The sequence below is a fragment of the Hyperolius riggenbachi genome, chromosome 6, assembly GCF_040937935.1.
Source record: "Hyperolius riggenbachi isolate aHypRig1 chromosome 6, aHypRig1.pri, whole genome shotgun sequence".
NCBI lineage: Eukaryota > Metazoa > Chordata > Amphibia > Anura > Hyperoliidae > Hyperolius > Hyperolius riggenbachi.
The window spans coordinates 78551114-78570692 of NC_090651.1; the positions used below are offsets into that span (position 1 = coordinate 78551114).

The following is a 19579-nucleotide window of genomic DNA, read 5'->3' on the forward strand; positions in this document are numbered from 1 at the left end:
GTTTGTTCTTGGAGGTGCGCGGCCCTGATCAGATTACCCACAAGCCCTTGTCTGTAAACTTCTGAGGATCCGTGCTCTGCAGCTGGGTACTGGAGCACAGCCAGGGAAGCCTCGTTAGGGCCTGTACACACTGCTGCGCTTGCGCTGCGTTTTTAAAAACGCATGCGTTTTTAAAATTGGCAAGGTCTTTTAAAAAAGAATGAAAATCGTGATGACTTGTACACACTGGTGCGATGCGTTTTTAGAAAAACGCAATCGCAGTGCCTGCTGCGCTTTTTTAAGCGCAGCGCATGAAAAACGCATTAAAAACCTGCGTTTTTCAGAAGTCAGTATCCCAGAAGACTCTGCAATCTCCTGATTCCTGTTGAAATGAAAACTAGAAAAAAAACAAAGGATTCTTTAGCCAATCAGCAATTACAAGAAAAACGCAAACGCACAAAAAACGCAGGCAAAAGCGCATGCGTTTTTAAAACTACATGCACTTTAAAAACGCATGCGCTTGCGATTTTGCTTGCGTTTTTCAGTGTGTACAGGCGAGTATCCAATCTCTTCCCCTCTTAGGTAAGTATGTAATTTTGTATCTGAGCTTCGGCTCAGGTACACTTTAAGCTGGCCATACACAGGTCAGTTATGGCCGACATGCCATGCAGATTGATCCCTATCTGATTGAAATTTGATTGATTCCTTTCCTACCCTACACACAAAACTCAATTTCAATAGATTTCAGCATATATTGGTTTAAAACTGCAGGTTGTATCCTACCAGACATTTGATACTGCTCGGTGTATCCTACCAGACATTTGATACTGCTCGGTGTATCCTACCAGACATTTGATACTGCTCGGTGTATCCTACCAGACATTTGATACTGCTCGGTGTATCCTACCGGACATTTGATACTGCTCGGTGTATCCTACCGGACATTTGATACTGCTCGGTGTATCCTACCGGACATTTGATACTGCTCGGTGTATCCTACCGGACATTTGATACTGCTCGGTGTATCCTACCGGACATTTGATACTGCTCGGTGTATCCTACCGGACATTTGATACTGCTCGGTGTATCCTACCGGACATTTGATACTGCTCGGTGTATCCTACCGGACATTTGATACTGCTCGGTGTATCCTACCGGACATTTGATACTGCTCGGTGTATCCTACCGGACATTTGATACTGCTCGGTGTATCCTACCGGACATTTGATACTGCTCGGTGTATCCTACCGGACATTTGATACTGCTCGGTGTATCCTACCGGACATTTGATACTGCTCGGTGTATCCTACCAGGCATTTGATACTGCTCGGTGTATCCTACCAGACATTTGTTACTGCTCGGTGTATCCTACCAGACATTTGATACTGCTCGGTGTATCCTACCAGACATTTGATTTAATAAACTGCCTAAAATGAATCAAAAGTGAATAGATTTGATGTGTGATCAAAGGGACTGACATGGCCAGAAGTCAGAAAAATTGCTACACGTGTGGCCAGCTTTAGATGTCGATCTGTAAGATTCTGGCTGTTAAAAAGAAGTTTAGCATGTGCTATGCACTGTGATGATTTCTTTGCAGTGCAGATCCTTTTAGGCTGTTTACACTCAGTTATGAATCCCTTTTCAGTTGATCATATGCACAATCCTGTGTTTCCAGGACAATAATCCATTTTTATTTTTTTTTTATTAATGCTACATTCTACAATTTCTTTTGCGTGTGTTTGTGTAGAATGGCTACTTTTTGGTGTTTCTACAAATGTTTGGGTTTCTTTAAATTCTGTAAGGCTGGAAGCACACTTGTCTGTGCAGAAAAGCTTGAATGTCTTGGATTTGCGATTGTTTGAGGTTGAGCTTTGCAGTTTTAACAATCTGCCTTTTCAGCAAGAGAGGAAAAATCTATTACTAGATCTATTTTTTACAAAAACACATACTTTTGTGGCTCTGTAGGAAAGCATTGTTTGAGAATCGCATGCGATTAGCATACAGTGTGCTGGGAAAAAGGAAATTGCTGTGCGATTTTAAAACAAATAAAATCGCATTGGAAAACACTCTGTGATTATTTTTTTAATGTTTAATTTTTTTTGTGTGTGCAACCCATAGACTTACATTAAAGGTGATTTCGCATACACTTTCTGCTATGCTGTAAAACGTATGTGATTCAAATAAGTGTGCTCCCAGCCGGAATGTTACAGGAAATCTTTTTTTTAAAGTCTTTTTTTTTTTATTTAGCACCAGGTGCATTAAATACGTTTAATGCTATATTTGAAGGAATATTGCAAACAGAATATTTAAAGCTTTTTTTATTGCTCCTGTAGCTCCCTGAACAATAAACAATTCATATATTTTCAGTTGTCCAGCCAGATTACTGAATAATGCTGAGTCTGGCAGTGGTGGGGTAGTTCATTCTAATAAGGTATAATGTCCATACTTTGCATCAGATTTTCAGCACCAGATACCCTTAGCAAGGGCAGGATCCTAGTTCTCTCCATGCTGCTATTGTGGCTGTATTGGCTCAATTATAGTGTTATGACGGCTCCCCGCTGTGATTGGCTGCGCCGATCCCCACAGGAGGACAGTGATTTTAATTTCATGGCCCAGTGGCTGCACGCAGTGACTGATAGGCTTTTCAGATAAAGGAGAGAGCTGGCGGTGTGTAGGAATGGCAAGCGGTTCAACCTGCAGCCCCCCCACCCACTGCACGCGACTAGATTGCCGTCATCGCCAATGGCTAATTAGATGACATGTATCATAAATGCTGCGCATGGCAGCCGCTTTCTATATAACAGAGTTTCCGGCAATTTTATCTGGAATAATCATAAACAAGGTGCTAACAGAGGAATAAGCTACGCCTGTGTGTGCTGCCCGGGAGCTGTGGACTGCCCTGAGGATGCCGGACCCTCAGCTTGGTGCTCAGATCATGGCAGAGTGGATGTTACAGGTCCTTTTTTTTTTTTTTTTTTTCATTTTTACCTCTTTGAAAGATGACCCAGACTTTTCCTGCTTGTGTTTATTTCTGCTACAATGTTGCAATCTACCAGTAGCAGTTCACGTTGTTATTCATAATTGTCTTTTCTTTATGTGTTAGGAAAAGAAAAAGTTATTGTAACTTCTTTGCCTGCATTTAATTTGTGAGATGACAGCAGTGTTTCCTGTTGCTTGTGTAAGCTAGTGGATAAAATTAAAATATGAAAACTTTCTAAAGGTTTTTTTTTATTATTATTTTACTAAGGCTGTATGTGTGAGGTTTATTTTGTGCATGAATAATAAAGGCTTGCTTTTTATCTTTGTCACAACCAACTGTAATGATTTTTTTTTCTAGTAATGCTACATTGTTTTAATTACTAGAATTATTATATTATCAGGGTTACAGTATTTTATTTTTTAATGGTTGATCTCAGATTTCAAGCATTGTAAATGATCTCGCGTTGCGGTTTGTCACTATTCGGCTCTTGATGATATATTGATATTTTGTGCCAGGCGCTTGGTCCCAAGTGGTTGCCGCACAAGTAATTATGCAGGGAAGACAAATAGTGCTTTATAGGGATATTGAAGCGTGAGCTGCCATCATCGTGCTTTAAGTACAGAGCACTGAAGCCCTCCAGGAACGATGCTGTCTGTGCTGGATTAATAAGCTTTGTTAATGGACCTTCCCCTCTGTGTGTATTCCCTGGTCGATTACATATTTTGCCTGGAGGGGTGCGAGGGTGAGCCAAGGTTACCTTGTCACTCTCACACCTCCATTCCTGGCATACGACTTAATATTGTCACTTATCATCTGGGGAAGTATTTGAAGATTAGCCTGATTCTTGAAGAGCCCTACGTATGCCATGTGCAGGTCTATCCTATACAGACATGGATTGTGTGACATTCACAAGGGTACAGGATTCTGTTATATTGGCCTCTATTGATTTTACCGATGGGCAATAAAACAGTTCTGAGCTGCTATTATTTTAATCTCTCTTTATATTAGACTCTCCTGTTTCTATTCATTAGAGGAGAGGTCTCAGTCAGCCTGATCAATATGCAGGTATGTAGCTGGAGGAATTAATTTGCTTGTCCTCCTTTCATCAGGGTCTATTTCTTCGGCTGTTTGCTTTATAATGAATTCTGCTCAGGCTGTACGATATGTTTCACCTTGACCCTGCAAACTGTACAACAAAACAGCCAATTAAACAGCATTGTGCACAGTGACCCCGTCTGTCTGGCGTTCTGTAGCGGGAGAATCATACACAACAATTGTACGGAGAAGTCAATGGATATAAAGTAAAAACTTAGAAAACAGGACTGTTACCAACATTATGAACGCCTTTATCCTTTCTTCTCAAGAAACTGACAAAAATCACAGCCTGAAACGTATAGTACACATTGGAGTATATATATATAAAATAGTTATAATATTCTAGGTCCAGAGATTTTGTGCATGGCTACTTTTCTGATCATACGGATGTTGGTGTACTTTTCAAATTTTATTCTTGATCATATAAAAAGCATGGTCAGCTCTCTGATTTCTTTTTTCCAACTGTTTTCTGGTGCACGTGGAAAAGCGCAGTAACCAGTAGCAGCCAGTCAAAAATCATTTACTGATCTAATGCTGTCTGGTTGCTATGACTTGTTGTTATACTTAGGGCTCTTCAAAATAGTCCAACAAAGTCTTTCCAAATCCCTACCCCAAATTATATTTATCTAGTCCTATGTAGATGCTCAGTGTTAGGGCTTTTTTTTCTAATCGCTGTTTTTGTCTAGCACCTGTCAGTCAAATCTTTTAAAGTTCCTGAAGTGAACTCCTCCACCTCCAGCGATTTCCTGCAAGGCAAAGTTCCCGAGCTAAGCTTTCTCCAGAGCTCCAGTCATCTCTGAAGGCGACCACTAACGGTCCAATTTCTAGCAAAAAATTGTTTGAGTGATCAGAAATTCTGATCAGATTGGTTATAAATAATTTCCATTGATGGGCACAATTGATTATGACCGATTATATAAACTGTCATGCGATTGGATTTTCATTGAACCAAAAATTTGGATTTTCTTGTCGGTTGTGATAGATGGGAAGCAAAGATTGGTTCGTTGATGGTGTAGTGAACTATTTCGCTTCCAGTCAGTATTATCTGATTGCTTGAACGAATTTTGGCTAAAAAATGGATCGTTGGTGGCCACCTTGAATGATCTGTCCATGCCACGCCCCTCAGACTGAGCTCCGTCTGTGCCCTGTGCTGTCAGACTGAACACCATGAGGATGTTTAGGCAAGCAGCAGCCCCACCTACAAAGCCTTCTGGTCATGGGATTTTATAATTTCCAAACAGTGTTTTGAGGTTGAGAAGCCTGCCTGTTTTTCAAGAAAAGAAAAAAACAATTGTCCACCGTGCTAACTAAGCAGATAAATGTAAAAACTGTACCTGGAGGTTTACGTGGTCATGAGAGGCATTGTGACTAGAAGCTTCAGCATATTGCACTAGTTGGATTAACATCTCAAATGTTTCTTACAATGGAGACATTCTTGAATAATTGAAGAACAAGGGTGGGACCTCTGTTGCAAGCAGTGAAATCCCTGGCCTGTGTGTGACTTTGTAGTGAGGTAATGGACCATCCCCCACCCCCCACAGAATGGGGCAGGGTGCTTGGTGGATGGCGGTGCAGTATGTCTGTACAGTTGTTGTTCCTGAACTTTCACTGAAAGGATCATTAAGGACCACTTCGGGTGATAGTTACTGCAAGGCTGTATGTAGCTTTAGAAAAAACTCTGACTTTACTGTTAGCATTGTCCCAGACCGGAAGGAGGCTGAAGATTACTGTAAATATTGTAATGACCGTGTAGGAACCAACATTCTAAATTTTAGCTGCCTTTCATATTCCTTTCAGCATAAGTTTCTTGTAATAACCATTTTTGCTTTGGGAGCTCCTATATTCATATCTATGGGAGCTGCCAATGAAGGTGTGTGGCTGTTACTTGGGATGAAGTTAAGCATACCAATGTGTGTTCCGATTTCAATAGATGAAATGTTACATGCAATACAAAAGCTCTGAGCATAATGATAATAATCTATAAGCCATTCCTCAGTGATATTGAATTAATATATCAACTGAGCATTGCTTGGGAAGGCACATTATTTATATGAGCAAAAGCAGATGGATTAAAGGACACCTTAAGTGAGAGGGATATGTAGGCTGCTATATTTCCTTTTAAAGTGTAACTGTCGGACATAAAATCAAAAATCAATTCTTTATTTTTATCTTGTAAACAAGTAATACGGATGCTAACCAGGCAATCCAAAAGTTAAAACCGCTATTACTTTTCTTGTTGATAAAGGATCATTCCCCAGTTTACATGACTCTTATTTGGTACACATAAAATTTGGTACGCAGAAAGGAAGTTGTAGGGCATGCTGGGTTGTCATTTTTTGCTTCTCTACTTTTCTCTCAGACTTAACGAATGCAGCCTGATTGGCTGAAGCCTTTTTCCCTTCTGTTTTCCCTTCCCACACCTCTGTTCCTCCCCGATTGGCCAATATTTCTCATGCTGAGACAATGCACTTTCTATTGCAGGGCTGGGTGGGAGTGCCTGAAGACTGATAGGGGGTGGGCAATGCATACACAATCAGGCAGAGGAGAGTAGGGGGGGGGGGGGGGTGGCATCAGGATTTGCTTTTAAATATCCACAGTTAAAATGGGAAATGCGAAGAAGGATTTTCTCCTTTTTTACCGTAGAAAAATCACTAAAGTCAAAACGTGGACAGTGCAATACATGTTATGTAAGTGGAGCAAGCATTTATCTACTTATATATGTGGAGTTTTTTTTCTGAGATAGTATGGCTGACAGCTCCTCCTTAAAGGGAACCTAAACTGAGAAGCATATGGATTTTTCCTTTTAAAATAATACCAGTTGCCTGAATCGCCTGCTGATCCTGTGTCTCTAATACTTTTAGCCACAGCCCCTGAACAAGCATGCAGATCAGGTGCTCTGACTGAAGTCAGACTGGATTAGCTGCATGCTTGTTTCAGGGTGTGATTCAGCCACTATTGCAGTCACAGAGATCAGCTGGACTGCCAGACAACTGGTATTGTTTAACAGGAAACATCCATATCACTCTCAGTTAAGGTTCCCTTTAAACAATACCAGTTGCCTGGCAGCCCTGCTTGATCGTGCCTGCTCAAACGTGCCTGAATCACACACCTGAAACGAGCATGCGCCTAATCCAGTTAATCTTCATCTGATCTGCATATGCTTGTTGTGGGTTTATGGCTACACATGTTAGAGGCAGAGGACATTTGCATTGTTTAAAATTAAATCAATACAGCAGCCACCATATCCCTTTCACTTCTTGGAACCTTTGAGGGGCGGTCACAGGTAGCAACGCGGTAACAAGTGCATAACTGTACTCATTGGGCAGCACAGAATGAACAGCAGTGGCAAAGTAGATTTTTAACAAGAATTTGGCTGAAATCTAGTATATCTAGTGGTGCAAGGCAGTAGACTAAAGGCGCGTAAACACGCCGGACTTTTTCAAACTGCGGGTCGTCAGACCTGTGCCGCGGGGCAGTCGTTCTGACGACAGTTGCACATGAGAGCAAGCTGTTGCCACACTGACAAGACCGCCGAGCAGATCAGTCAAAATCCATCTTATTGTTCTCACGAGCTTGTTCTCATGTGCAACTGACGTCAGAACAACCGCCCCGCGGGACAGGTCTCACGACCCGCAGTTGGAAAAAGTCTGGCGTGTGTACACACCTTAAGTGACGCTCTATATCAGGGAAGAGTTTATTTTTCTCATCTGCCATTACAAATATATGCCTACCTTTAGTTGGCACAACTGATGTTAGTGGGTTCTTGGTCTGTCCGCAATTCCAGGGTGACAGCCTGGCATTGTCGGGTAGCTGGAGGAATTGGCTGCAGGAAAGCGATTTGTGACCTTGGGCTAAACTAGCTAGTAAGATTGTACCTACTTTGTTTTGATTAAAGTACATTTTTGGGTCAGTCCTGTGACAATTGCTTGTTTCATGTCAATTCTTTGTTGATGTTACCAATTCTCTTGGCCGCTCAGTAACAATAATGTGTGTTTTCCCCCCAGGCTCATGAGCGCTCTGAGAGCTCGGAAGTGGCTTTTGTCACCCAACTTATCAAGAAGTTGATGATAGTCATCGCTCGGCCCGCCAGGCTTCTCGAGTGTTTGGTAAGAATGACGTGTTGCTGCAAGAAAACACTGTGATCACTTTGACTGTTTCTCAGGAATAACCTAAATCTTCCTCATTAATGATTAATTGCACTATTGAGATCTCCAAGAATGTTGTTTTGGATGTAATGGACTTATGGGTCATCTCTTCTCAGTCATGGTTCTGGTGACTCCACGCATGATGTGTTGGGACATTTAATGACCGTTCTGCTGACACTTGAAGTTATCTGTGTCCTTTGCCATCACAGTTCTCACCGACTAGTTATGTGTCATTTGTGACCTTCACAGACATTATTAATCCATCACAGTGAGAGGTGTCATTTCCTGTGACCTCCCTGACACACAGGCTGTTGTGAGATTTGTTAGGTAGACTGCTGTACTTTAATATCCTCCATTCCCCCCAGGTGAATTCTCAGGCCAATTTACTAGCTAGGCACATTTGTATCCAAGGAATTCCTTCATCTGTCAGATATTTATTTGCTCAGCTCTAGCAGAGTTTTTGTTAACGCCTCTGTTATTGGACAACTCCTTGGCAAGTCCATCCTGTGTCCTGGATGTCTTGACATCTGGACCTTCGCCGCTAGATGACCCTGAACTTTATGGCCAGCAATATCCAGCCTCCTCCTTTCATCTTTCTATCCCTTGTCTCCCTAACACCTTTTTATTCTTCTCTGGAGATGCAGGCAGTCATTGTGCGCTGCTGCAGGAGAGAGGATTGGCTTGGTCGTCTCTAGGGGGAGCCCCCCACCTGTCCCTGTCAGACAGCTTTCAGCAGTGAGTAATGAACTCGGCAGCTGATTGTGACAGCTCAGAAAATGAACTCGCTAAACACGAATCCATCCAGCATCCAGAGCTTGTGCCATGTGTGCACCTTTCTGTGCCTTAGTCAGAAAAGAGTTACAATTATGTGCTTTTGTTTGCTTGTTTCATGAAATGTCTGTGTTCACCTAGCCTAGTGCCTCAGGGTAGAATGTGCTCCATAGTGTATTTTTTTAGGATGCTGTTTCATTTAAGGCAAGAGTGACTTTTCACATGTTCTGCAGCACATTACTAGAGCTGGGCAGAGTACTATGAGAATCAGAACCCTCTTTATTCGGAATTGACCTTGGCACATACAGGACAAACACAGGTTCGCATACAGCAAAGCAACATAAATTCTAGAACAGAGTAATACATGTTGACCACAATTATGTACAATATACAGCAGTATGAACATGATTTTTCGGAGCAGCACAAGACCTGGGGGGGGGGTTGGGCATGAAGAGAGTTCAGGCAGTTGACAGCCGAGTGGGAAAAAAACTGTTTTTATGCCTTGAGGTTGTGGTGGAGATGGACCAAAATACCAAGAGGATTAAGGGGTTTTCCAGTGATCCTCTGCTGATCTGATGACCCTCTGTAGTTTGTGGATATTCAATTGTGGTGGAGTAGAAGCTTGTCAGAAGCTCATTGGCCTTACCAAACATCTTGAATTGGTGGAGCGTGGCGGATTGGATGAGAGTGAACGGACTATATTAGGTTGAATGAGATCACTGGTACTCTTAGAAGTGGATCCAATACGTTTTCCGCCTCTAGGCCAACATTCTTGTCGCTACCTAACCATGTGCAGCTTCCTTTTCCATGTGTCAAATCCATGTGCAGCCTCCGCTCTCTTCCATGTGGTGTTCCTCATTTGCAGCCTCATTTTTTGTATCTGCAGGCTTCTCTTCCACATTCAGAAACGCATTTACCCAGCCACTCAAGGCCTTTGACTTTTTCAGAAATGTGGCCCCTTGTCTACAGCTAGTTCTATGACAGAAGTGCAGTACAGGGCATATTCCTTTATGTATCCCTGTAACAATGCTGTTTTGGGTAAGCATTTTTTTCTCAGTAATTTCCTTCTCGAATCTGATGAAATCAGCAGTCGGGGGTAATTGCCTCGGCCAATCTGTCCCCATCGTGTCCGTCCGTAATAAATGTCACAGGCTCTGGCTTTGCTCAGTTATGTTTCCTGCTCATTAAACCTGCACTGCTTACATTAGCATATTATCATAGACAGATGTGCAGTCCTTCCTAATCACCGAATCATCAGCCATGTATAATCTGTGGCCAGTCATGGGGGACGCATGAATACAGTATTCAGCTATCGCTGGATGTTGAGGTGGAATTACAGTCTAGTATAACATACAATAAAAACACTTCCGCAACTCCTTACTGCTGTTATAGTTCTCTTGTCCCAGTATAATGGCAGCTTAGCTGAGCAGTGTTCTGTCCTACATAGAGAAGAGGAGGGAGGATGTGCGAGTGGGGGAATACCTGTATACATTCCAGATTTTTGGCCAAGGTTATTGTAATCAATTGTTCCAGTGAAGTAAATTCTAGTGTGTGCACTTAGCTTAAAGGGACACTGAAGTAAAAAAAAAAAATGAGTTTTACTCACCTAGGGCTTCCAATAGCCCCCTGCAGCTGTCCGGTGCCCTCACTGTCACCTTCCGATCCTCCCGGCCCCGCCAGCAGCCACTTCCTGTTTCGGTGACAGGAGCTGACAGGCTGGGGACGCGAGTGATTCTTCGCGTTCCCAGACACATTAGCACCCTCTATGCTGCTATATGGTATATGATATATGCTATAGCAGCATAGATGGCTCTATTGTGGCCAGGAACGCGAAGAATCACTCGCGTCCCCAGCCTGTCAGCTCCTGTCACCGAAACAGGAAGTGGCTGCCGGCGGGGCCAGGAGGATCGCAGGGAGATGGCGAGGGCACCGGACAGCTGCAGCGGGCTATTGGAAGCCCCAGGTGAGTAAAACTCATTTTTTTTGTTTGACTTAAGTGTCCCTTTAAAGGGATGCTTACGTCTGAAAAAAAAAAGGTTTTTCTCACCTGGGGCTTCTACCAGCCCCCTGCAGCCATCCTGTGCCCTCAGTCTCAACCTGATCCCCTGCTGCCTGCTACTTTAGTTTTCGGCGACAGGCCTGGCCACACGTCTGCTTCTTCGCGTTCCTGTCCACAATAGCAGGATAGAGGGTGCTATTGCAGACAGGAACGTGTAGAAGCAGAGGCGTGGCCAGGCCTATCGGGCCTGTCGCCGAAAACGAAAGTACCTGGTGGCGGAGGACAGGAGGATCCGATCAAGACTGCGAGGGCACAGGATGGCTGCAGGGGGCTGGTAGAAGCCCCAGGTGAGTAAAACTCATTATTTTTCCCAGTCTTAAGTGTCACTTTAAAGTAAAGGACGACTATCGCAAATAAATTGTAACATTTAAAATACATGTAAACACATACAAACAAGATTATGAGTAAAATGAGTTATAAATTACTTTTCTCCTATGTTGCTGTCACTTACAGTAGGTAGTAGAAATCAGACAGAACTGACAGGTTTTTGACTAATCCATCTAAGTATTTCTTTACTAAAGCACTCCCTGGAAAGGATTTGTATAAAGATGAAAGCTTTCCCCCTACCTGTTTGCACACTATTCTGGAAGTTGGACTGAGCAACTGCGGCTCACTAAGTGCTTTTGAAGATAAAGAAAACCCTGAGAATCTCCCAGGAGATGGGCTAGTCCAAAACCTGTCAGTTCTGTCAGATTTCTACTACCTACTGTAAGTGACAACAACAAAGGAGAAAAGTAATTTATACATTTTACTCTGGGAGACATTAACTTTTTATTTGTGTTTTCATGTATTTTACAATTTTTCGTGATAGTGGTCTTTTCAGTGCTACACAGTTACTTTCCACAAAATCTCCTCTGGGTGGAAAGAATCTAAACAGATTAACAGGTACTTAAAAAAAAATATTTTTTAAAGCAATAGTTTGGTATATTAAGCCAGCTGCTGTTTGGCTATATGCTATTCCACACAGACCCCCTTCTGCTCTGCCCCAATTGGCCACAGTGCTTTGTTGGTCTGCTTTGCACATGTTCCCCTCTCCTGTTCTGCTCTGCTGTGATTGGCTATAGGGCTGATTAGATGGTGAGTGTGCATGCCACCAGTTAGTGCATCATAATTTACAATGCACAAAGTTTTGTGCATTGCATGTAAACTATTTTTACATAATTCTTTTTTTTTTCCTTGCTGGATGAGTTTGAAATTGCCAACTTCATGTGCTAATGTCAGATACTGTACAGAAAACTGTCTTCTGTAAATGCCTCCCTATTTCCTGTGGGATATAGGAGGAGGAGTTTGGATAGTTCACAGGCTAGTCTCTTCCAGTGAACGCAGAGCTTACCCTGATCACCTCCTTTCTCTGTTATAAAGAAAGAAGCAGAGGCAGGAGGTGGACAGGGTCCGGTTGTGGCTTTGCGTAATGCAGGGGTACCCATTGTATAGATCGTGATCTAACTGCAGATCACAAAGGATTTCTGGGTAGATACCACCAACCGCCCCAACCTGAGTGACGTACTCTGTCTTTGAGATTTGGATGAGTTTAGTGGGATATGCTGTCCTGAAGGTTTGCACAGCAGTGTAGAGGATTATGATGTACGGTGGGGAGCCATACAGTTAGAAGCATCATGTGCTACAGCTAATGACAGTTTTGATTGACACTATAAGCTTGATGTTGTGACTCTTTGGTCAAGCACACATTTGTCTTACTTAAGTATTAAGTATAAATATTAATACATTTCCTATAGTCAGCACTTAACATTGTTTGGATCAGATATGTTTGTGTAGCAGTATAACGGTTTCCCGCCTCATCACAACAGCATTCTGTATTGTGTGTTGCAGTGATATGGAATGCTGGTGTGCTCATAGATAGATAGCTGCAATCAGATGTCCACATGTGTGTTTCGTCCCCTCTGATCAGCCTCTTTCTCTCTTTATGCTGTCAGGAGTTTGATCCAGAAGAATTCTACCACCTTTTGGAAGCTGCTGAGGGCCATGCCAAGGAAGGAGAAGGCATCAAATCTGACATTCCCCGCTACATCATCAGTCAGCTGGGGCTCAACCGGGATCCCCTGGAGGGTGAGCACTTTCCCCCATGTCTTATGTATTTACTAGGATTTGTACTATACGATCACGTTTATCTCATTATGTCACTTCAGGTAACCTTTAAAAGATGCCTAAAGTGACATGTAGCATGGGGGTCAATTCTCTATCCAAAGGTAAAAGCTGCTGTATTTTTGCTGGTACTAACACCACTACAGTAGCAAGTTATTGGATCCTTTGGATCTGATGATGTGGGAGGTGTGTCGCAGTTGCAACACATCCTTCAGTTATCCAGGACTGTATGCTCTCTTCCCACAGAAGTTTTATCATTGGATAGTGAAGCTATTACATAATGCGCTAATCCAATCAGCAGTTACTTGAAAAGTTTAGTTGCAGTGATTGCTGCACAAGGGGGCTCAGCAGTTACTGAAAACCAAACTTCACCTACTTTAGCCATACAGCGTGAATCTGAAGCCTTTTTTTTAAATTAAAAAACAGATCCTTGCCTAAGGAGAGGGAAGGCTCTGGCTCCTATAGAGCCTTCCTGTTGTCCTGCCGGTCTCCTCGTTCCCCCGCAGGCTCCTCCGTTTGTATCTCCTGCTGCGGGAGGCTTCGGAGGCATTTAGGCTTCCGAAGACCGGTGGCTCTGTACTGCGCACGTAAGTGCTTGAGAGAGTGCGTTTGCGCGTGCGCAGTACAGAACGGCCGGTCTTCGGGAAGCCCGAGTGCTTCCAAAGACCGCCGAAGATTACCCAACCCGGAAGAGAGCTCCACGACCAATTTGGTCGTGGACTGATATAGGGGGAGCCTGCGGAAGAACGCGGAGGAGAACGGAAAGGCTCTATAGGACCCAGATCCTTCCCTCTCCTTAGGTAAGTATCTGTTTTTTATTTTTTTTAAAAAAAAGGCTTTAGACTCCCTTTAATAAATGTTAGCATAATGCTTTATTTTCTAGTTTTAGGACTTGAGTGAAGAACACATGCTTTAGGTGAAATCTATATGGAAATAGTTAATAGATTGTGAAACTCCACTGTATGTCTATTATTGATCAGGGTTTATAGCTTTCCATCCTGGATATTTGCTTTTAATCACACACTACTGTTTGTTTGTAGAAATGGCCCAGCTGAACAGCTATGACAGCAGCAATGCGGATACTCCAGAGACGGATGATTCAGTAGAGGTAAACACAGCTTCCGTTACACTTACACTCTTATACATCTTTCCACATTGATGAAAGACCGAACAGCCAGCACATGTAATGAGGTTAAAGAGACCTGAACACCTGTACATTCAAAAAATTATAAAATGAACCTCCCCATAAAGAGTGATCAGCATTACTTACCTATGTGGAGGCTGCTTCTCTAGCCCATCTTTATGGGATTCGCCATCTTCCCCAGGGAGCGACCACAGTTTGAAGCTGACACTGCTGGGTCACACTGCTCTGACCACTGCAATGCATTCCAGGAGATGAACTCATATTGTCAACTACATCTCCCAGCATGCATTGCAGCGGACGGAGGCATCTGACCCCACCCCAAGAGCTTCAAACTGCAGTCGCTCCCTGGGAAAGATGCATGATGGGTAATGCCGATTGCCCTGCCCCTTACCCCTAATGGCACACTCTTACGGACCTCCCTTGTGGGGAGGTTCACTTTATATTTGCTTGTGTGTACCGGTGCTTGGGTCCCTTTTTTTTTTAAGATACAGGGGAAACACTTGGAGCTGTTCCCTTTTTTCCTGCTCCTTTATTTGCGGTATTCTGTAAGCTTGGAGTGTTTCATTTCATAGTGATGAAGAAGCACGCAGATATAGAAGAAATCTTTCATTGTATTCTGTGTAAGATGTAATTTCTAAGGAAGGTTGTCTTCACGGTGATAGAGTAATCACTGTTATATTTGTAGGGTCGCAGTACCACTGCTGTAATCCATACAAAGAAGACCCCCTCAGAAGAAGAATTTGAGAACATCAAGCTGATCAGCAATGGGGCTTATGGGTATGTTAACTTCCAACATACACACTTTGCTTTGAACTGTTCCTTGCTGTTGCTATGCAGTTTAACCATCTGATAAAAAGATGGGTTTTAAGGTATCCTCTTCTCTATGTAGGGCAGTGTATCTGGTACGACACAAAGGTACTCGGCAGCGGTTCGCCATGAAGAAAATCAATAAACAGAATTTGATCCTAAGGAACCAAATCCAGCAGGCCTTTGTTGAGAGGGACATCCTGACCTTTGCTGAGAACCCTTTTGTGGTCAGCATGTTCTGCTCGTTTGAGACTAAGCGCCACCTGTGCATGGTGATGGAGTACGTGGAAGGTAAGTGCCACCCTGCTGTTCTTTCATATGGAAATACAGACAGATATAATCTGGGCTGTGAAGCCTATAAATCATCCGACTCCTCAGTTAATGAAACCACCGATTTTGACTCCTGGTACCCAAAATTACTCCTACTCCTCGACTCCATAGTCTAATACCAGGGCTGTGGAGTTTTTACAAAAATCCCCTGACCCCTCAGTTTCTGAAACCTCCGACCATGATGTGTAAGGCCAGTTTTATTCAGTCTCACGTTTTTTAATATACTGTATATGACAGTAAATTTGCAATAATAAAAAATAAACAAAACTCTGTGCTCTGCAAGTCTGTACCTTCTTGTGATAAACATTCTGAAAGTACCTGGCTTGCGACATCTATTAGGTCCTTGCTTTTAGATGAGTTAGTTTGCTTTCCCAGCACAAGGCAACTTACTTGATGCAGCCCTCCTTTCTCTCTTCTGTACAGATGCCATTTGTGGCTAGCACTGTGGCTACTGCTCAATGTTTTTTCTCTGCTCAGTGTGTAACAAAGCATTGAATACTTCCTACACCCTCTCCACTTTGTTTAAAGGGAAGGTTCAAGCAAAATAAAAAAATGAGCTTCTACCAGCCCCATGCAGCCATCCTGTGCCCTCGTAGTCACTCACTGCTGCTCCAGTCCCCCGCTGGCAGCTGGGTCGCATTGCGTACATTTTTACGCATTCCCGCTAGTGCAGGAACATTAACACATACATTTTTACGTATTACTGGTTCATGTGTTAATGTTCCTGCACTAGCGGGAATGCGTAAAAATGTACGCAATGCGGCCCGCCGACCTCCGAGGTCGGCAAGCTGCCAGCGGGGGACTGGAGCAGCAGTGAGTGACTACGAGGGCACAGGATGACTGCATGGGGCTGGTAGAAGCCCCAGGTAAGTGAAACTCATTTTTTTTATTTTGCTTGAACCTTCCCTTTAAGCTCTCACTGCTGTACCCTGCTTGCTGTAAGGGTCGGTACACACTTGTTTCAAAACCATATCCGTGGCTGTTTTTTTTTTGCCCTGAAAAAAAAAAACGGAACCACGGATACCAGTGTTAAAAATAGTGGCCATCTTCACACACTTCAAAAAACCGTATCCGTGGGCTTCGAAAACTGAACGGAGAGTTTGCAGATTTCCACGAAGCCCGGATACCTGCAGAGGCAATGAAAGGCAACACAAAAACGGACTTTCCTCTACACCAGGGGTATCAAACTCAAATACAAAGTGGGCCGAAATTGTACACTGGGACCTAGTTGTGGGCTAACCTCAATGTCTACTGGCCACCACCCTCCCTTATAAAGTTCCCAGGTGTCTAATGCCCCCGCTCCAAAATCTACACCGTTCCCTGGTGTGTAGTAGTCCTCCCTCCCCTACACATTTCCCTGGCTTCTAGAGGCCCCTACCCTCCCCTATACATTTCCCTGGTGTCTAGAGGCCCCCACCCTACCCTACACTGTTCCCTAGTGTTTAGTGCTTCCCCCCTACCGCCCCAATATGGCTTCCCTTTAATTCTAGGGCTTCACTTCCAATAAAGCTTCCCTGGTGGTCTAGAGTTGGCCAAACATAATGCAAAATGGGGAAACCACTTGTGGGCCAAATTTAATGGCTCTGAGGGCCAGATTTGGCCCATGGGCCGGAGTTTGACATGTATGCTCTACACAGAGAACTTTTGCACGCCAAACGGATGCCAAAGTAGATTGCCTACTGCCTGCTCCTCCCCTCAGCGTCCTCTTTGCGGACCTATTCATCCAATAGAAGCACACAGGAAGGACACGTTTTTGACATGTTTAAACGGACTGGAAACGTATGCTGCAAAAGTACAACATTTAGAAAATCGGATCAGTTTTTTTTTTACAAAAACTGAGCTGTTCAAAACTCATTCCGATCCGCAACCTGACAAATGTGGACTGACCCCTAAGAAATCATTTATCACTGCCCTTTTACATTTTGTGTGAACACAGTTTGTAGGAAAGGTTTAATACTTTATACCACGCTGAGCAGCGAGAAACTAGCCAAGAATTGTATAAGACTGCAGAGAAGTGGCTGCAGAGGTGGATAACGATTTAATCTGTCTGCAGCACAAGGGAGTACAATACAATAATACAATAACATTTCTATAGCTCTTTTCTCCCATAGGACTCAAAGTGTTTAGGCAGGGGTGGCTTATCAGTTTTGTGTTTCAGTTTTGTGTTCAGTGATAAGCTGGTTGGTGCGTTTCAGGCAAAAATGGCGCAGAAAAATGTAAGTTGTAATGGCAATTACGGCTATAGCGGTGCTCGGGTAGCAATTTGGGCTCCGTCAAGAAACTGAGCCCAAATTACAATAAATACAGCGCAATTCATCGGTCAGCAGTCTTACCTCACAGTCCACGGCGGGCTGGTGGGGGAAGCGTAATTTCTTGGCGCCTAAATTACATGTACACGATTGGTGACCCGTCCCTGTCCCACCCTGGCTACCTCATGTAGGTGACGATGGAATGAGGAAGGAGTTTAAATCCCCCCTTAGATTGCTGTTCAGTCAAGCCGAGCAGCATCTGACATAAGCACGGTAGTTTAGCTCTCCAAACAATACAGCCAGGTAGTAAGAATTAATAGTTGAAAGATAGTTTGATTGCAGTGTATAGAACTTATTACAATGTCTATTATATTTTCCAAGCAATATGCATTAAAGAACATAAAGCTGAACTAGGGCCTCAAGCCTTATGCAGACAGCAGAGTTAAGCCAAAATAATGGTTTGAGGTTTTTTGGGCATATACGTTGCTTGCAAATAGTGACAATTTGTGCATACTTGTTGCAGCTGCATGTACAGTCCTAGTGGCTGCCCGTAGTGGGCGGAGACATGCTGTAACTGTGGACTGAAGATACCCTGTGCAACCAGGTGACCAAAGCTCCTCCTGCCAAATAGTAAAGAGAAGCCACTGTGTAACCGGCCATTGACTTTTAGCACATATAATGGCATGGTTTCCATTTTTGGGCAAGTCATAGAAATTTGATGAAGGAGAACAGTGGATACGTACATGCATTGCATACAGGCGCTGAATTTCATTGCTTTGTTATACATTCCATTTATTGCCAGTAATGCTGGAATTTTTCTAATCTCACAGGCGGTGACTGTGCCACTCTTTTGAAGAATATTGGGGCACTTCCTGTGGAAATGGCCAGGATGTATTTTGCAGAAACTGTGTTGGCATTGGAATACCTCCATAACTACGGCATCGTCCACCGTGATCTCAAGCCAGATAAGTACGTATGACTGTGTATGTCTTTGAGAATATGAACCATAAGGGCTCGTACACATCATTTAGTGCATATGGCCATGCGATAGGAACACAACTTGTACGATCGCACACCACCTGTGCTGCTATGCACTGCTATGGGTCAGCGATGTGCTTCCCGAAAAATGCATGCAGCAGTGCGATAGCACATTGCACTGCTGCGCAGCGCCTATGAGGTGAACGGTAGAAGTCCTGTCTATGCACTTCTGCCATTCTTGCATGTTGCACATCATATTCAAATTCAGTGCCCTTATAAACACGTTGAGGTTAGGTGAGGGGGTTATGGTTAGTTGCCCACCGGGTAGGAACGGGGGGAGGTTAGGGGCAACACCAAGGGAGGTGGGGGCGGGGGTCTTTTAAAGAGAACACGAGGTGGGTTCTACGAATCCTATTAGCACACAGACTGGGTCTGCATATGCATACATTTAAAATCTGCGCCAGTAGACTTGGGCGCAGGATACAGCCAGTATATGGCTGATCCTGCTGCTGCACAAGTCCAGGCCGTATTAATTACTATTCCCCCTCCAGGACGCCATGGATAGTGGGGGAATGATATAATTCGGCTTCCAGCGATTGCTGGAGGCCGAATTATTGTGTTTTTTTAAGCAACCTCTGCTCCGTCTTCTGACGGCGCCGACGTTACTCACTGAGCGCTGCTCAGTTGTGATTCCTATTGTAGCCTATGGTGGCGCCGGCTGTGCTCAAATCTAACAGCGCCGAAAAGCACTGCTCCGCTGCATATAATGCCCAGCTTCTGTTGCTATACAGTGCCCCCCAGGCCCCCTCTGCGCTCTGCTATGCTCCCATAAATCATACACGCTGCTGGCGACATCGCATTGTGTCGCCAGCCAGCTGTTTACATGTGCCCTATCACTCTCACCGCTCCACCTCAGGTTCTCTTTAAGCACCATCAGTG

General features: G+C 43.7%; 1 protein-coding gene across 16 annotated transcripts in view; it reads left to right on the plus strand.

The window, feature by feature from the left end:
- The window catches only part of MAST2 (microtubule associated serine/threonine kinase 2), a 292830-nt gene that overhangs the window by 221772 nt on the left and 51479 nt on the right, over positions 1-19579 (plus strand). For all 16 annotated transcript variants that reach the window (XM_068239556.1, XM_068239565.1, XM_068239557.1 and 13 more), the window contains 6 exons: positions 8059-8160; positions 12964-13096; positions 14173-14240; positions 14962-15053; positions 15166-15374; positions 18493-18631. In XM_068239556.1, the coding sequence (XP_068095657.1) occupies positions 8059-8160; positions 12964-13096; positions 14173-14240; positions 14962-15053; positions 15166-15374; positions 18493-18631 (743 nt within the window). The remainder of the gene's footprint in view (positions 1-8058; positions 8161-12963; positions 13097-14172; positions 14241-14961; positions 15054-15165; positions 15375-18492; positions 18632-19579) is intronic.